Source organism: Chamaea fasciata, unplaced genomic scaffold (genome assembly GCF_029207755.1).
Source record: "Chamaea fasciata isolate MVZ Bird 193981 ecotype frontalis unplaced genomic scaffold, bChaFas1.0.hap1 SCAF_9, whole genome shotgun sequence".
Classification (NCBI taxonomy): Eukaryota; Metazoa; Chordata; class Aves; order Passeriformes; family Sylviidae; genus Chamaea; species Chamaea fasciata.
In genome coordinates this window covers 33,120,009-33,133,554 of record NW_027094094.1, presented here as the reverse complement: position 1 = coordinate 33,133,554, position 13,546 = coordinate 33,120,009, and the positions used below count along the sequence as shown (strand labels likewise).

Below are 13,546 nucleotides of genomic sequence, written 5' to 3'. Positions count from 1 at the left end.
GAGATCGCGGCGTGTCCGACCGGAGCGGCGGCGGCCCCCGGAGCTCGGAGGCGGCTCCAGCACAGGTGGGACCCGCGGTGGGTCGTGCCCCAGCTCGGGGCTCGCTGCGGGCGGAGGGGGCCGCGCTGAGGGGCAGGGGGCGGTTCTGGCGAGTTCCCTGTGCCGGGTTCCCCCGTGTCCCCCCGGCGCCGAGATGGCGGAGGGAGCGGCTGCCCGCGCTCTCCTCCTTGCCCGGATCCCTGCGGACGAGCCGGGGCCGCAGCAGCCAGGGCTCATCCCGGTCGCTGTCGCTGGGACAGAGGTGGCTGCTCCGTGCCCGGGACACTTGCCGGCCGTGCGGCCCCGGGCTCGGCGCCGCTGCTCGGGCGGGAGGTGTCCGTGCCCGGCTCGGGGCTGGCACGGGAGGGAGCTGAACGTGCCTCAGAGCCCAAAGCGCTGCAGGCGCCCAGTGCGGGCACAAAGCGCCGCATCCTGCCCGCTCCGGGGCCGAGGCTTCTTGGCGCTGCCTTCTGTGCCAGGAGCCGCTTGCACTTCCCAGGCAGGGAGCCAAAGCGGCCGTGCCCGCGCTCGGTGTCCCCGGGCTCCAAGCCGCCGGGGCGACGGGGAATGCGGGGGACAACCGTGAGCAGCCCGGGGCCGCTGCTTCTTTCTTCCCCCTGGGCAGGCGGGCTCCGAGGCGCAGCTGTCCTGTCCCCGCTGCCTCCGGCAGCTCGCAGGCGTTGTCCCCGCGTGTCCCGGCACGGAGCTGGGCTGCAGCGGCTGCAGAGCCACAGGGGCCGGGGCTGCGGGCACCGGAGAGCTCTCGGAGGCTGCGCTTGTCTCCGCAGGTGCTGCCGCAGCGTCGGTGGAGCGGGGACAGGGCGGGACTGAGCTGGCAGCGCCTCGCTGAGCGAGCCGGGACCGGCAGTGACCTCTCCCCATGTCCCTTCTTTCAGTGTGCCGTCAGCGCGGGTGTGAAATCGTTCCCGAGGCCGATCCCCGAAAGGCTTTTTCAGCACTCCTGATGTCTCGGGACCAAGGTGCTGTTCGTTCCAGGCAGAGAGATGCCGGCTGTGAGCTGGAGGAGAGTGAATTCTGCCATGTTCAAGAACCTTTAAATCAGCCCCAGGAGGACAAATCAGCGACAGGGAGTATGGTCAGAATTTTGCCGTGTACGTGCGGGCCCATTTCTGTGACCTCTAGGGAGGGAACTGTTTCACCTTCCTAGGACAGGGTTGGCAGATGTGTGGCTGTTTCCCGATGTGTGGAAGAGGCCTCGTGCTCTGCTCGGCCACATCAGTGGCTGCAACCAACAGCCCCAGCTGCCCCCAAGGCTGTGCAGTTCTCCTGCTGCAGCCTGTCCCCACCCTGTGTCCCTGGCAGTCCCCAGCCCTGTGTCCCTGCCTGTGTCGCAGGCTCTTGGCTCCCTGGCTGCCAGCTGAGTGAGGGGCAGAGTGGCTGAGGGCTCCCTCCTGTGCTCCCTGGGCATTGGGGGAGCCGATTGGAGGGCCTGCTCTGGTTCTGGCAGCCAGCAGCTCTTTCCTGCTGCAGGCAAGTGGTTCAGGTCCCATCCCGTGGTCACCTTGGTGCTGATCGTGCTGGTGTTGCTGGTGCTGGCTTTGGCGGTGGCCTTGGCTGTGCAGTCAGGTAAGGGAGGGGCAGCAGCCTGGGCCCAGCCCCTCGGGGCAGAGCGGGCTCCCTGCTCCCTGCACAGGGGAATCCTCAGAGCTTCTCCTCTTCCCCCTCCAGCAGCACAGCTTCCAGTTCCACCTGCCACTGCCCAGTGTGTTCTGGGCTGTTCCTCTGGCTGGGTTGGTCACAATGGGGTCTGCTACTACTTGTCAAGGGATCACGGCACCTGGGAGCAGGGTGAGGAACGGTGCTCCGAGCTCGGGGCCTCCCTGGCCATTGTCAAGGATGAGGAGGCCATGGTGAGTGAGGGGCTGCGGGCGGTGTGGGGTGGCTGAGGGGAGCCTGGGGGTGCTCCTGGGCCGGGCTGGGTGCTGGCAGGGCTGGGGGTGCAGCCCTGTCCCGGGGCCTGGCAGGGAAGGAGCCCCGGCGTGCGGGGGGAGCCCCGGGCACGTGTCCCCCCGAGGGGCCGGGGCAGCTCCCACTCCTCTCTCCCGGGCAGGATTTGCTCTTCCGCCTCCGCGGGAACGGCGATTACTGGCTCGGGCTGCGCAGGCGGGGCCAGCGCCTGCAGTGGGGGGACGGCAGCAACTTCAGCTCCTGGTGAGTGCCGGGGAGCCGGGCAGGGCACGGGGGGACAGGGGCACAAGGTGTTCCCCTGGGAGCCAGCGCTGGCTCTGCTCCTCCTTGCAGGGTTCCTGTCCTTGGCGATTCCGAGTGTGTGTACCTGGCTGACAACAAATTTTGGAGTCACAGCTGCTCAAATAACCAGCCGTATCTGTGCAGCAAGGCCCAAGCTCCCCTGTAACAGCGGCTGGAGAAAGGACCTTCTCCACGCTGGGCAGTCCCAGCTTCACCTCTTAGCCCGGCACAGGGCTGTCCTTCCTCAGCTGCCCCCTGTGCCTTGCACTAACTCTCAGGGTCACCTCAGTGCCTGTTCCTCCCCCCTGCCGAGGCCGGGCTGGGTGTTGAGAGGAAAAGTCTCCGCGATCCATCCCGCCCCCGGTGCTCCCTGGGCTCAGTGGATCGCGCTCATTGCACACCCGGCTCCATTGGGAGCCACCAGCGCCCCTGCCGGCGGGTCCCGGAACTGCACCAAAGGGGAAAGTGCCCGCGGCCGGGAGCGGCCGGGGCTGGGTTTGTGTTCTGTGCGCTGTCAGCGCTGCACTGGGGGTTGTCTGTCTGCTTTGTCATACGTACTAGTAAGGAACTGTTCTTCCTCTTCTCATTTCTTCGCCTGAGAGCCCCTACATTTTTAAATTATAATAGTTTGGTGGGAAGGATTTTACATTTGTAATTGCAAGGGAGGCTCCTGCAAACCTTACGAGACACCTGTCCTTCAAATGAAAACACCCCCATCCCTCTGTGCCACTGTGGAAAGGGGAGCGAGGAAGGAAGGAGGAAATCGGAGATCAAGTGGAGCCCAGGAAGGAGAGAACAGTGTGGGGAAGGTGCATTTTTAGGATTTGGTGTACTTTTAATAACCTTGCTCTGTTTTGTTTGATAATAAATTCAATTAATTTCCCCAGTCCAGGGTTGTTATGCCCATGATGGGTGAGAGAGCTCTCACTGCCTTTATTGAGATTCTTGAGCCTCTCCTGATATGTTCTGTTGCCTGCCCTGGGGGAGGAGCAGAGGGACAGAGCGGTTTTGCTGGCACTGAGCACCTGGCCAGGCCCAGCCCACCCCAGGAATCCCTGCCAGAATTCACTTTTGAGACCCCCAGAAGCAGCTTCCTCAGGGCTGTGGTTCTTCACCAGCTTCATCGGTGTGGGGCCTTTTTATTTAGAACAATTTTTTTGGGACAGAAGCATCCTGTCCTTTCCTCTCCTCTCCTGGCTCCAGCAAAGGTGGGAGCCATGGTCAGGCGTGCCCCACCTGGGGGCTCACTGCGGGCGGAGGGACCCCGGTGGGTCAGGGGGGGCTGCTGAGCTTCCTGGGCCGGGTTCTCCTGTGTCCCCCCTGTCCTGAGATTGTGGAGGGATTGGCTGACCACAGTGACAGGATGACAGAATGAAAGAATCACTGGGGTGCAAGAGACCTCCAAGATCATCGAGTCCAACCCAGCCCGAACAGCTCAACTAAACCATGGCACTGAGTGTGACATCCAGACTTTCTTTAAACACATCCAAGGAGGGTGAATCCACCACCTCTTTGGGCAGACCACTCCAGTACTTTATCACCACTTCTGTAAATACTTGTTCCTAATATCCAACCTATACTTCCCTTGGTGCAGCTTAAGACTGTGTCCTCTCCTTCTGTCAGCTGCTGCCTGGAAAGAGACCAATCCCCACCTGACTACACCCACCTTTCAGGGAGTTGTAGAGAGTAATAAGGTCACCGCTGAGTCTCATTTTCTCCAGGCTAAACAACCCCAGCTCCCTCAGTCGTTCCTCACAGGGTTTGTGTTCCCAGCCCCTCACCAGCCTCGTGGCCTCCTCTGGATGCGCTCAAGCGTCTCAACATCCTTCCTAAACTCAGGGCCCAGGAGCTGGACACAGCACTCAAGGTGTGGCCTCACCAGGGCCGAGTACAGGGGAAGAACGACCTCCCTGCTCCTGCTGGCCACACCATTCCTGATCCAGGTCAGGTGCCACAGGCCTTCTTGGCCACCAGAGCACTCTGCTGGCTCGTGTTCATGGCTGTCACCAGTACCCCCAGGTCCCTTTCTGCCTGGGCACCGTCCAGCCACACCAGCCCCAGCCTAGAGCACTGCAGGGGGTTCTTGTGGCCAAAATGCAGGACTCGGCACTTGGACTGATTAAACTTCATCCCTCTGGACTCTGCCCATCCATCCAACCATTCTAGGTCTCTCTCCAGAGCCTTCCTCTCTTCCAACAGATCAACACACACTCCCAGCTTTGTGTCGTCATGCAGGGGGGAAATGGGCCACTGAATAACAGAACCAATGTGATTCCAACAGAACCCGTTTATTGTTCACATTACATGTGCGATGCAGATTCTAGGTCTACTGTCCATGTGGGCACACATCCCTGGGCTGGCTAAGCTGTTTCTCCATGAGGCAGGCACACATCCTTCCGGACATCCAATTGCTCAAGTGTCCATCCTCACATTGTCCTTCCCCTATCTAGCCTTTACATTTTTTGCAGACAATTTCTCCGGCTCTCTTCTTATTTTTCATCCTGTTGTTTTCTCAGTAACCTTGATGAATTCCTGAGAGCTCTAACAACAAAACTGCAGGGGGTTTGATAATATTACTCACAACCAGTTTGGCTGGTGCATCAGAATGGCCTGTTATACATGTACATTGCTACAATTCCCCCTTCTTTTTTCTTGCACCAGCCAAACTCTCCCCACTTCATTCTCCACCAAGGGAGCCACCAACTCCACAATGCATGAAATAATACAAAGCAACAAAACAATGACTACTGGTAACAACAAAGCTCCCTTTGTAATATCCTCCAAACATCCAGTGATTCCCCACCCCTCAAACCATTCATCCAAACCCCAGTCATTAACAGTCAACTTCTTCATGCTGTCCTGTAGTTGCCTGAGTTTCTTGTCATTGGATGCAGAATGGTCAGAGAGGTTCACACAACACATTCCTTCAAATTTTTCTCAGCCCTGCCCGTGAGCTAGTAGCAAAACTCTGTAACAGCTCTATTTTGCAGTGTGCTGTGTCTAATATTATCTACATCAGTGAGCATCTGATCCAAACCAGCTGAAGTTATATTCCACTGCTCAGCTATCCACCATCCCAACCCACCAAGTGTGGTCAAAGCCTGAGCAGCACCAACACCTGGAGTAAAGATCGATGCCACCATTGGTGCTGGAGCGCCCCAAGACTTTATGTGTTTGCCACAATCAGGTCCCAAGCCTGTGATCGCTCCTTTGGTTCTCCTGCCATGTCCTGCTCTCCAAATTGTCCAGTCCAGCAACTCGTCCCTGCTAGGAGCAAACACAGCCAGTGTCCCCAAGAAACAGGGTCCTGCAAATGCACCACTGGGGATTGCAGGCCATGCCCCATCTCCACAGACCCAAAGGACACCTGGTGGAAACATTCCCATAGCTGCACCCTCACCAGCACTTCCAGAACAAGTCCAACTGTGGCAATACTCAGCCACGTTCCGATACCATGGAAAAGTGGGGGTCAAGGATGACACCATCACCCCTGGGATGTGGGACTGGGACATTGCCCATATGTTCTGCTGTCAAAACAATTTGCATCTTATTAAGGCCATTACCAGTTACCTATTAAATACAGGACAAGATACATAAAAAACCAACCTCAATCAACCAAACTTATTAAATCCAGTCATGTCACTGACACAGAGTCTTACAGCATGAGAAAAATAAAAATAATGTTCAATGTCTCTAGGGGAAATTGAAATGAATCTTCATTATTTTAAAGTCCAAATACTTGAGACTCAGGAGAAAGTCCATTCGCTGGAAATGTTGATCTTGACATCACTGAGTGTCCTTTGGGAAACCTGGAACAGGAAATAGCTGAGGAATGTTAGTAAGAACATTATACCATGATGATGACATAAGACTTTTGTTGACAAGTTTCTTCTGTAAGTCTCCAGACATAGTCATCTTCTGGCAGTCCTACTTTTGCTCCTGTTCTGATTATGAAGGCAGGTTGTTGATTAAGTAATTTTTCTTCTCACTGAACCTCATTTTATCAGAGGCAATTGATGTCGGATCAAATTAATAGATGACTACGTTTAACCTGTTAATGATAAAAACACATGCACCTCTTCTCTTTAAGTTAATGCATCAATTGGAAAATATTCAGAAAAAAATTGCTATATTGATAAAGGTGGATTTTCCCTTAAAAGTCTGGAAAAACTTAATGCAGTTAGGTTACGGGGTGTTTCTCACTTACTTGTTTTCCAATTGCATGTAGATTAAAACCAAAAACGTGGTATATCTGAACACATAGAGCCTCTGGCAGATGTGATCTGAGCTCAAAATTGAAATTTAGATTTGGTAACTCTTTTTCCAAATTTCTAATATAATTATCACATTATTCCAACTCTTTTTCCAAATTTCTAATTTAAATATTACATTATTCAAAATTATCTGTTGTCTAAAGTTCTGAAGCACATCTTGCATTATTCAACCTTCTTAAGGCACTAACTGGCCCTTTTTTCCCCCCTTCATTTTATTTTTCCTCTTTGTTTGTTTTTGTGGTAAAAACACCATGCATGTCTCTTGCTAAGAACATGAAGGGAATAACAAAACAAAACTAAACTATATATGTAGTGAAACAAGCATTCAGTAATAAGTCAGGTACAACCATTAGGGCTATGTCAGATAATACACCTAATCATTAACACATGTGAAATTAGGTAATTAGCAATCTCAGAAATACTGTACCAACATCCCAGAGTCTGCAGACAGCCAATAAACTGCAAATCAGGGAAGATTTGGACAATCATTCTCCGCATAATGATTCTCCAAGCTCTTGTCAAAGATCCAGAGGTCCAGCTGTCATATCCATGGGGTCAAATTGCCAAGTCAAGGCAACTTGAATTTTGTTTTGATGCAGAAAACACCTGGGTCAGTTGGTAAATTTCCTGTCCACATAGAGCTAAGGCCTGGGCACTGCCTGAACTCTGACTGGAAGAGAATTCCCTAGACATATTTGAAAACAAGGCTCCTAAGAATCTTAGGATGAAAGACTAATTGAGCCATCTAATAACTGATCTCCTCTGAAATTCCCTCAGGATAGGGATGCTTTAAACACAGCAACCTGTTGGAGTGCTTCTGTAACAAGAACTAAAGGTCACAGTATCATCAGTTCAAAGGAGGTTTTTGACACAGTTCAGATATTGTTTCTTGGAACCCTGAAAAAGACTTAAAAATCATGAGACAGCACTGGGTCAAACCACTGAGCTAGTGGAGAAACTAGCATAACCAGCTAGAGAACAATGCAACACATTTTAAAACAAATTCCTTAACCATAGCAGTTATGAAATGCTTAAAGCAATTAAAGAAAAAATAAATAAAATCTTGAAACAACGTGTGTTTTCTAAGAAGCCGGCTATAACACAATAATATCAACTTGTGAATAATGTCTATCATCATATCAGTAAGTTCACACCATACAATTAATAATCAGACCTCACATTTGAGATAGAAATGTGTCAAGCTACAGACTCTTGTCTAATAATGTGAGAAGGTCCTGGTTTGTTCTTCTTTATAATTCAGCCATCCTGATCCTAACTATTCACTGACCTTTGACTGCAGTAAACTCCCACCGTAGGGCTCCTTTTGCAGACTCTGACTGCTGGTTATTTCTTAGCAGAATATGACTGTGTTCTAGTAGGACTATGACAGTAGAATACAAGTATTCCTTTGCAGCCTCTGACCGTAGTTCTTCACCTGGCTCGACTGTGACTGCAGCAAACTCCCACTGCAGGGTCCAGCCACAGACCCAGACTGACTTCACAGCAGTGAGTGTCTCTCCCATTTGGTCAGCCATCCAGTCTTCCCAAACCGTTCTTGCAATACCTTCGATTCCTTCTTCCTCAGGATCTTCCCCTGATTAGCTATCTCATTCCTTTATCGCACTCAAAACCCAGCTGTGACTTATCCTGGATGAAGTCCCCGGTTCTCCAGACCATGGCTCCCTGCGCCTCCCCCGGCCCCTCCATCTGCGGGGTCAGTGCAAGAGCCGGCTCTGCTGCCCTTCCTGCCGGCGGTGACGGCGCTCATGGTGCGGCCGCCCGGGCTCATCAGCGTCCGCCGTTGCCTCCCTTTCCCGCTTCGGTGCTTTCAGCCCGCCCGGACCCCTGAAGACACGGGACCCTGAATAGCCCGAATAGCTCCGGTGTGCTCCAGATTCCCCTCGGGAGAGTGAGCAGGCATTGCGGGCCAGCGCATCCTCGCTCGATGAAGCTTTGCACGGAACACCCTTGCCCGAAGTTGGGAGGAAGTCAGACAATGTATCTCATAACAGAGGCGTCTCCCTGTGTTCCCGCTCCACCCTCCCTTCAGGGTTTCGCAGCGGTTCCATCCACCCTTTGGGGGCGGGATGTCTTCGCAACTTGCGTAGGAGCGGAGGCTCCGCCGGCCCGAGAGGCTGCGGAGATCGGGGGTCCGACTTATGAATGCCCAAAGCTTTTAACTTTCCCTATATTTGTTTTAATGTTGGTTGGGTGAGAGTTTAGGGCTTGTTTGTTGTTTCTTTTTGTTTCTTCCCTCCACGGGACTTTGGGGCCGGGGGAGGGACGGAAATGCAGCCCTGAGAGAGGCAGCCCGGGTCGCCCCCCGCCCTGGCACGGTGTTCAAACAAAGCAGCGGCGGACCGCCCGGGTTTTTCTCTCTCTCTCTCTCTCTCTCTTTCTGTGCTTGGTGCCCCCCGTCCCCCCCGCCCCGCGGCTGTACGGGCACCGCGGGTGTGGGCGCGGTCCGCTGTATCGCTCCGCTCAGCGCTGCCCAAGGCGGGCGGAGGTTCCCTCCCGGCTCCGGTGTTCGGAGAGGGGCGGGACGGCCGAGCCGGGTATGGAGGGCTGGGACCAAGCGCCGCCGCTCCTGGCTCTTTGTACCGTCCGCAGAAGCGCTGCCGTGGGCCGGGCAGGTAGGCGGGGTGGCCCGGCCGGGCAGCCGAGCCTGGTGCGGACCCCGCCGTGCCCCATCCCCGGGGAGTAGCGGGCGGCGGTGGCCGGCCCGGCTTCAGACAGGGACCGTGGGCCGGCAGTTGTGAGGAGAGGCCGAGGGGACAGCTGAGTCCCGGTGGGTTTTCTTCCTGCGCCCGCACCGACCCTCCTCCTTTTAAGAAATTTCTGTTTACATTTTGTAAGCAAGGGTGTTTTAGAGAGGGACAGGGGCTCGAGTTCGCCTGGTTCTCCCTCCCACCTCTCCCCCTCTCTTTTTCTTCTTAGGGCATCTCTAGGCAACAAAGTTGAAGTTTTAAAAGCTTGTTTTTCAAAGTAAGGATGTGAAGCTTACACCTTTACACATAACAGCAAATGAATTAGTAATAATTAACTATTCTGTATGATAGTTGTTATTTGTTGCAAGTTTTTTCACTGCTTTGCTGAGTTTCCTTTTAAGGTCATAAATACATGACTCAGGCAAGTAGTGTCTCAGCTTCTAAGATACTACTGATATATTGATTGCATAATGTGACTTTACAGATGATAATAATGTGTTGTTGATAAGTTACTGTTTTATAGCCGGCTTTTTCCCATATATTTTGCTATCTCTTTATGTCTACTAGTGGACAACATATGTGCCATTCAAGGATCTTTTCCTTGTTTTCTACCTGTCAATGCTAGTTTGGCACTGGATTGTCAGTTTGATTTACTCCGTCTCATGGTCTTAAGTAGTTTTCAGACTTCCAAGGAATGTTGTTTGAAATTTGAAGATTCCTTCTGCTTTGAAGGATTGGGATGCAGTTCCAGTTCAGGTCATGGAACCATTTCAATACTGTGCTGAATTTAAAGCATCCTCATTCTGACAGAATTTCAGAGGGGACCAGCCACTAGAGGGTTTGATTAATATTACCCCAAGATTCCTAGGAACCTTTTTTCTCTCACAAGGAGAGCTGGGGCTCTGGTCAAGCCTTAGGCTCCTCCTGGATGAGAAAATTTGGTGATACCCAGATGTTTCTGCAGCAAAATTAAATATGAGTTATTTGATGATTTGGCCTATAAGTGTGGCAGCGAAATCTGTTTGTCTAGAATGGGCTTAGAGCTCATGATCTGGACATGACCTCCGAAATTCCTCATTCATTGAAACTGTTCAGCTGTTTGCAGTTTCTGGGTTCATGGAATTTATGGACAACATATAAATTTGAATAATGTGCCACTTATATTAGAAAATTGGGAAATTAATTATCAAATCAGAAATTTTGATTTACTAACAACAGTAAAGTCTGGCAAGTTATTAACTTAAGGAAAAGATATGCCTGTGTTTTATCATCAGCATGTTCAAGCAGTCACATCAGACACCCATCACCTTCAAGGAGTGAAAAGGGACACATTGCATAGCCTTTGTGGCTAGAAGAACAAATAGAAGAGTGACTGCAAAAGAGACAATCATGTGTCTGTAGATTATACAGACACTTTGACAACGAAAGCCCTGTGTCAGCATCATCGTACAGTGCTTCCAATAATCTTCCTCAAGTTATTCCCTGTTTCAGGATTCAAGAAGACATCCAGTGATGCCAAAGATCAACATCCTGGCACTGATGGACTTTTTCCTGAGTTTCAATTATTTGGACCTTAAAGCAAAATTATTAATCTTGATTTTCCTAAAAGGATGTTATTGTACCCCATGTGATAACTCAAGTGCCTTTGGTGTGCTTTGCAGTTACTGAATGCTGTGGTTTTACTTTGTGGTAATTGGGATCATGTAGATCCTTGGGAATCAGGTCCTTTAAGCAAATCTCTCCATTGATATTGCTGTTTTTATCACTAATTCAGGTTTCCATCCTACAGGTATCATTGGCCAATTGGGTGAACAATGGTCCGAACCTGCACATCCTGCTATGGGTCTCTCTGCCCCATCAAAATATGTGCAAAGCTACAAAGCCCATACTGCTCACTCTGGTATTTTCACCACACATCCTGCAACAGGAAGAAAGTGTAAGTGCAAATACACAGATTTCCAAAAGCTCGGAGAGTGCTTTGGAGATTCAAAGTAGAAATACAAGACTTGGTCTCTACAGTCTTACACCTGTTATCAGAGTATTTTGCAGGGATTTCAAAAAGGATTTCAGTGAATTTGAGGGATTTGGGGAGTTTTTTGGGGGCTCCTGGGATGTTTAGGGGGTCTGAGAAGGGCTTGAGGAGGGGATTGGAGGGATTTGGGGGGAATTGAGAGATTTTGGGGGGATTTGAGAGAGGTTTGCTGGGTTCTGGGGCAGTTTTAGGGGAATTTGGGGCTCCTGAATGGAGTTAGGGAGACTGGGGGGTCTGGGTGAATTTTAGGGGACTTTAGTGGGTGTTGGGTGTCCCAGAGGGGTTTGGGGGGTTCCCCAGGAGTCGGGGGGTTCTTAGGAGGCTGGGGGCATTTTTGCGGGGGTCCCAGAAAATTTTTTGCGGTCCTCAAGGGGATTTTGGGGGGATCTTTTGGACTTGGGATTTTAGGAGGTCTCAGGGGGGGTTGGCGTCTCTTTTGGAGGTTCGAGAATTTTGGGGGGTTCCAGAAGATTTGGGGGATCCAGGGGTCCTATTAGAGGGTCTAGGTGGAATGTTGGGAAATTCCAGGGGAGTTTTGGGGTTCCGGTTGGGATTCTTGGGGGGATTCCAGAGGATTCGGGGGGGGGGGGGGGGCAGGCGTTTGGCCTTGTGGGGATTTTTTGGGCTCCCCAAGGGGATTATGGGGTCTCTTTGGGGGAATTTGAGAATTTTGGGGGGCTTCGGGGGGGTCTCAGAGGTGTTGAGAGGTCCCCAGGGGGTCCCGTGAGTGCCCAAAAGGCCCCAAACTCTACTGTGGGCCCCACCAACACCATCGCCGCTTTAAGAGCTCCCCGTACCCCTTTAAGAGCCGCGGGCACCGGCATTTCCCGCCCTCCCGCCGTTACCATGGCAGCGGGGCGTGGTCAAGACAGCACAACGAATCAACGACACTGTATGGGATGGGCGTGGCCAGCAACGCGTAGCCAATCAGAACTGGCGGTGGGAGTGGTGTCACTTCGCCGCTATGGGGCGTTGATGGCGGCTGGCTCCAGTGACCTCTGAGGGCCCATAAAAAAATACCCCAAAAAGCCCCAAAACCGCTTGGAATCGACCCAAAACTACCCAAAATCACTTCGGAGCCAGCCCTGAAACCCCCCCGAACCTTCCCGGGCCACTCCGAGCCTCCTTTCCCTCCCTCGCCCCTCAGGCTCCACTCAGGCTGCCATTTCGGCGCCTCAGGTGGCGCTGAGCTCTGAAAGGGCCCCAAATCACTGGAAATTCACCCAAAATGCCCCAAATTCTCTCCTGTGACCCCCTCATAGCCCTTCAGTTCCATCCACTGATGCCCAGGTGCCTCTGCCATCCAAAAAACCCCCAAATTCCCCCAAAATTTCATTGTGGGAGCACTCAAATCTCTCCTGAGGCTTCCACAAAGCATCCAGCGTCCCAAAATCCTTCCAAACATCCCCAAATCCTCCAAAGTGTCCCCAAATCCTGTCCCGAGAACCTCCAAATTCCCATCCTGGGACCCCCCACAATCCCTTTTGCATCCCCAACATCCCCAAATCTTCCTCTTTTCACCTGAAAATCCTCCACAGTCCACCCAGAGACCCCCAGACTATTAATCCTTTCCAAAATCCTTGTCAAAAACTCCCCAAACTTTCAATTCTCCCAAAACATAAAAGGAACGTTAAAAAAAAAAATTCTCTCAAAGGCGCCCCCAGACACTCAATTCCTCCAAAAACTCCCCATTACCCCCCAAAATTCTCTACTGCAGTGCCTGAAGCTCTGGGCAGCTGCAGGCGATGTGTGGCAGGGAACAGCCCTAGTGCTGAGCACTGGCGTGTCGGCATTTCTGCAGGTCTGCCTCAATGTCCCTCTTGAGCCTGCAGTTTTCGTGGCTAAAGCTCCCTCAGCACCTCCTCACTGGCCTTGTATTCCACATCCTTCCCCAGCTCCCTTGTCCTTCTCCCTACCCTCTCCGTGACTTTTGCTTCCCAGCGGCAGGCAGTGTTCTCTCTGCAAAGCAGAGCTATTAGTTCTTAACATCCCTGACCTGGAAAAGCAGCAAATAGCCAGCAACACCTTTGCTCTTGCTGCTGCAGACATGGAAAACTCAAACTGCAGCAGAATCTGATCCAGTGCTGGAAAAGGCAGGGAAATTGCTGCAGTACCATCTTTGCTTGCTGGGAAAAGGGAGAAGGAAGAGTGCCTCTGCACAGAGCAGACAAAGCACAAGCACAGAAACGGAAAGAAGAAAGTGCCTGCCACCTACTGCTGGGTCTGAAGCACTGATGTGTTTTGCATTCCAAGGGCAGCCAGGGTTCCACCTTGTGGCAGCT

At 52.2% G+C, this 13,546-nt stretch overlaps 1 protein-coding gene and 1 long non-coding RNA gene across 5 annotated transcripts; one reads left to right on the top strand and one right to left on the bottom strand.

The window, feature by feature from the left end:
- On the top strand, window positions 1–3,129 carry LOC136293725 (C-type lectin domain family 2 member B-like). Of its 4 annotated transcripts, XM_066190652.1 has the most exons (6): window positions 1–65; window positions 936–1,151; window positions 1,531–1,626; window positions 1,729–1,910; window positions 2,111–2,211; window positions 2,302–3,129. In XM_066190652.1, the coding sequence occupies exons 2-6, from the start codon at window positions 1,004–1,006 to the stop codon at window positions 2,414–2,416; spliced, it is 642 nt and encodes a 213-aa protein (XP_066046749.1). In that variant the 5' UTR covers window positions 1–65; window positions 936–1,003; the 3' UTR covers window positions 2,417–3,129. The 4 variants fall into 4 exon arrangements, with proteins under 4 accessions (XP_066046749.1, XP_066046748.1, XP_066046747.1 ...); XM_066190651.1 differs by lacking the exon at window positions 1–65 and having other exon boundaries at window positions 920–1,130; XM_066190650.1 differs by lacking the exon at window positions 1–65 and having other exon boundaries at window positions 920–1,151; window positions 1,732–1,910.
- A 1,390-nt stretch (window positions 3,130–4,519) lies between these two features.
- LOC136293723 (uncharacterized) lies at window positions 4,520–8,496 on the bottom strand. The gene is made up of 2 exons (XR_010722241.1): window positions 7,813–8,496; window positions 4,520–6,059 (listed from the first exon to the last, which is right to left on the bottom strand). It is a non-coding gene; the product is annotated as an uncharacterized lncRNA (long non-coding RNA).
- Between the last annotated feature and the right edge of the window lie 5,050 nt (window positions 8,497–13,546).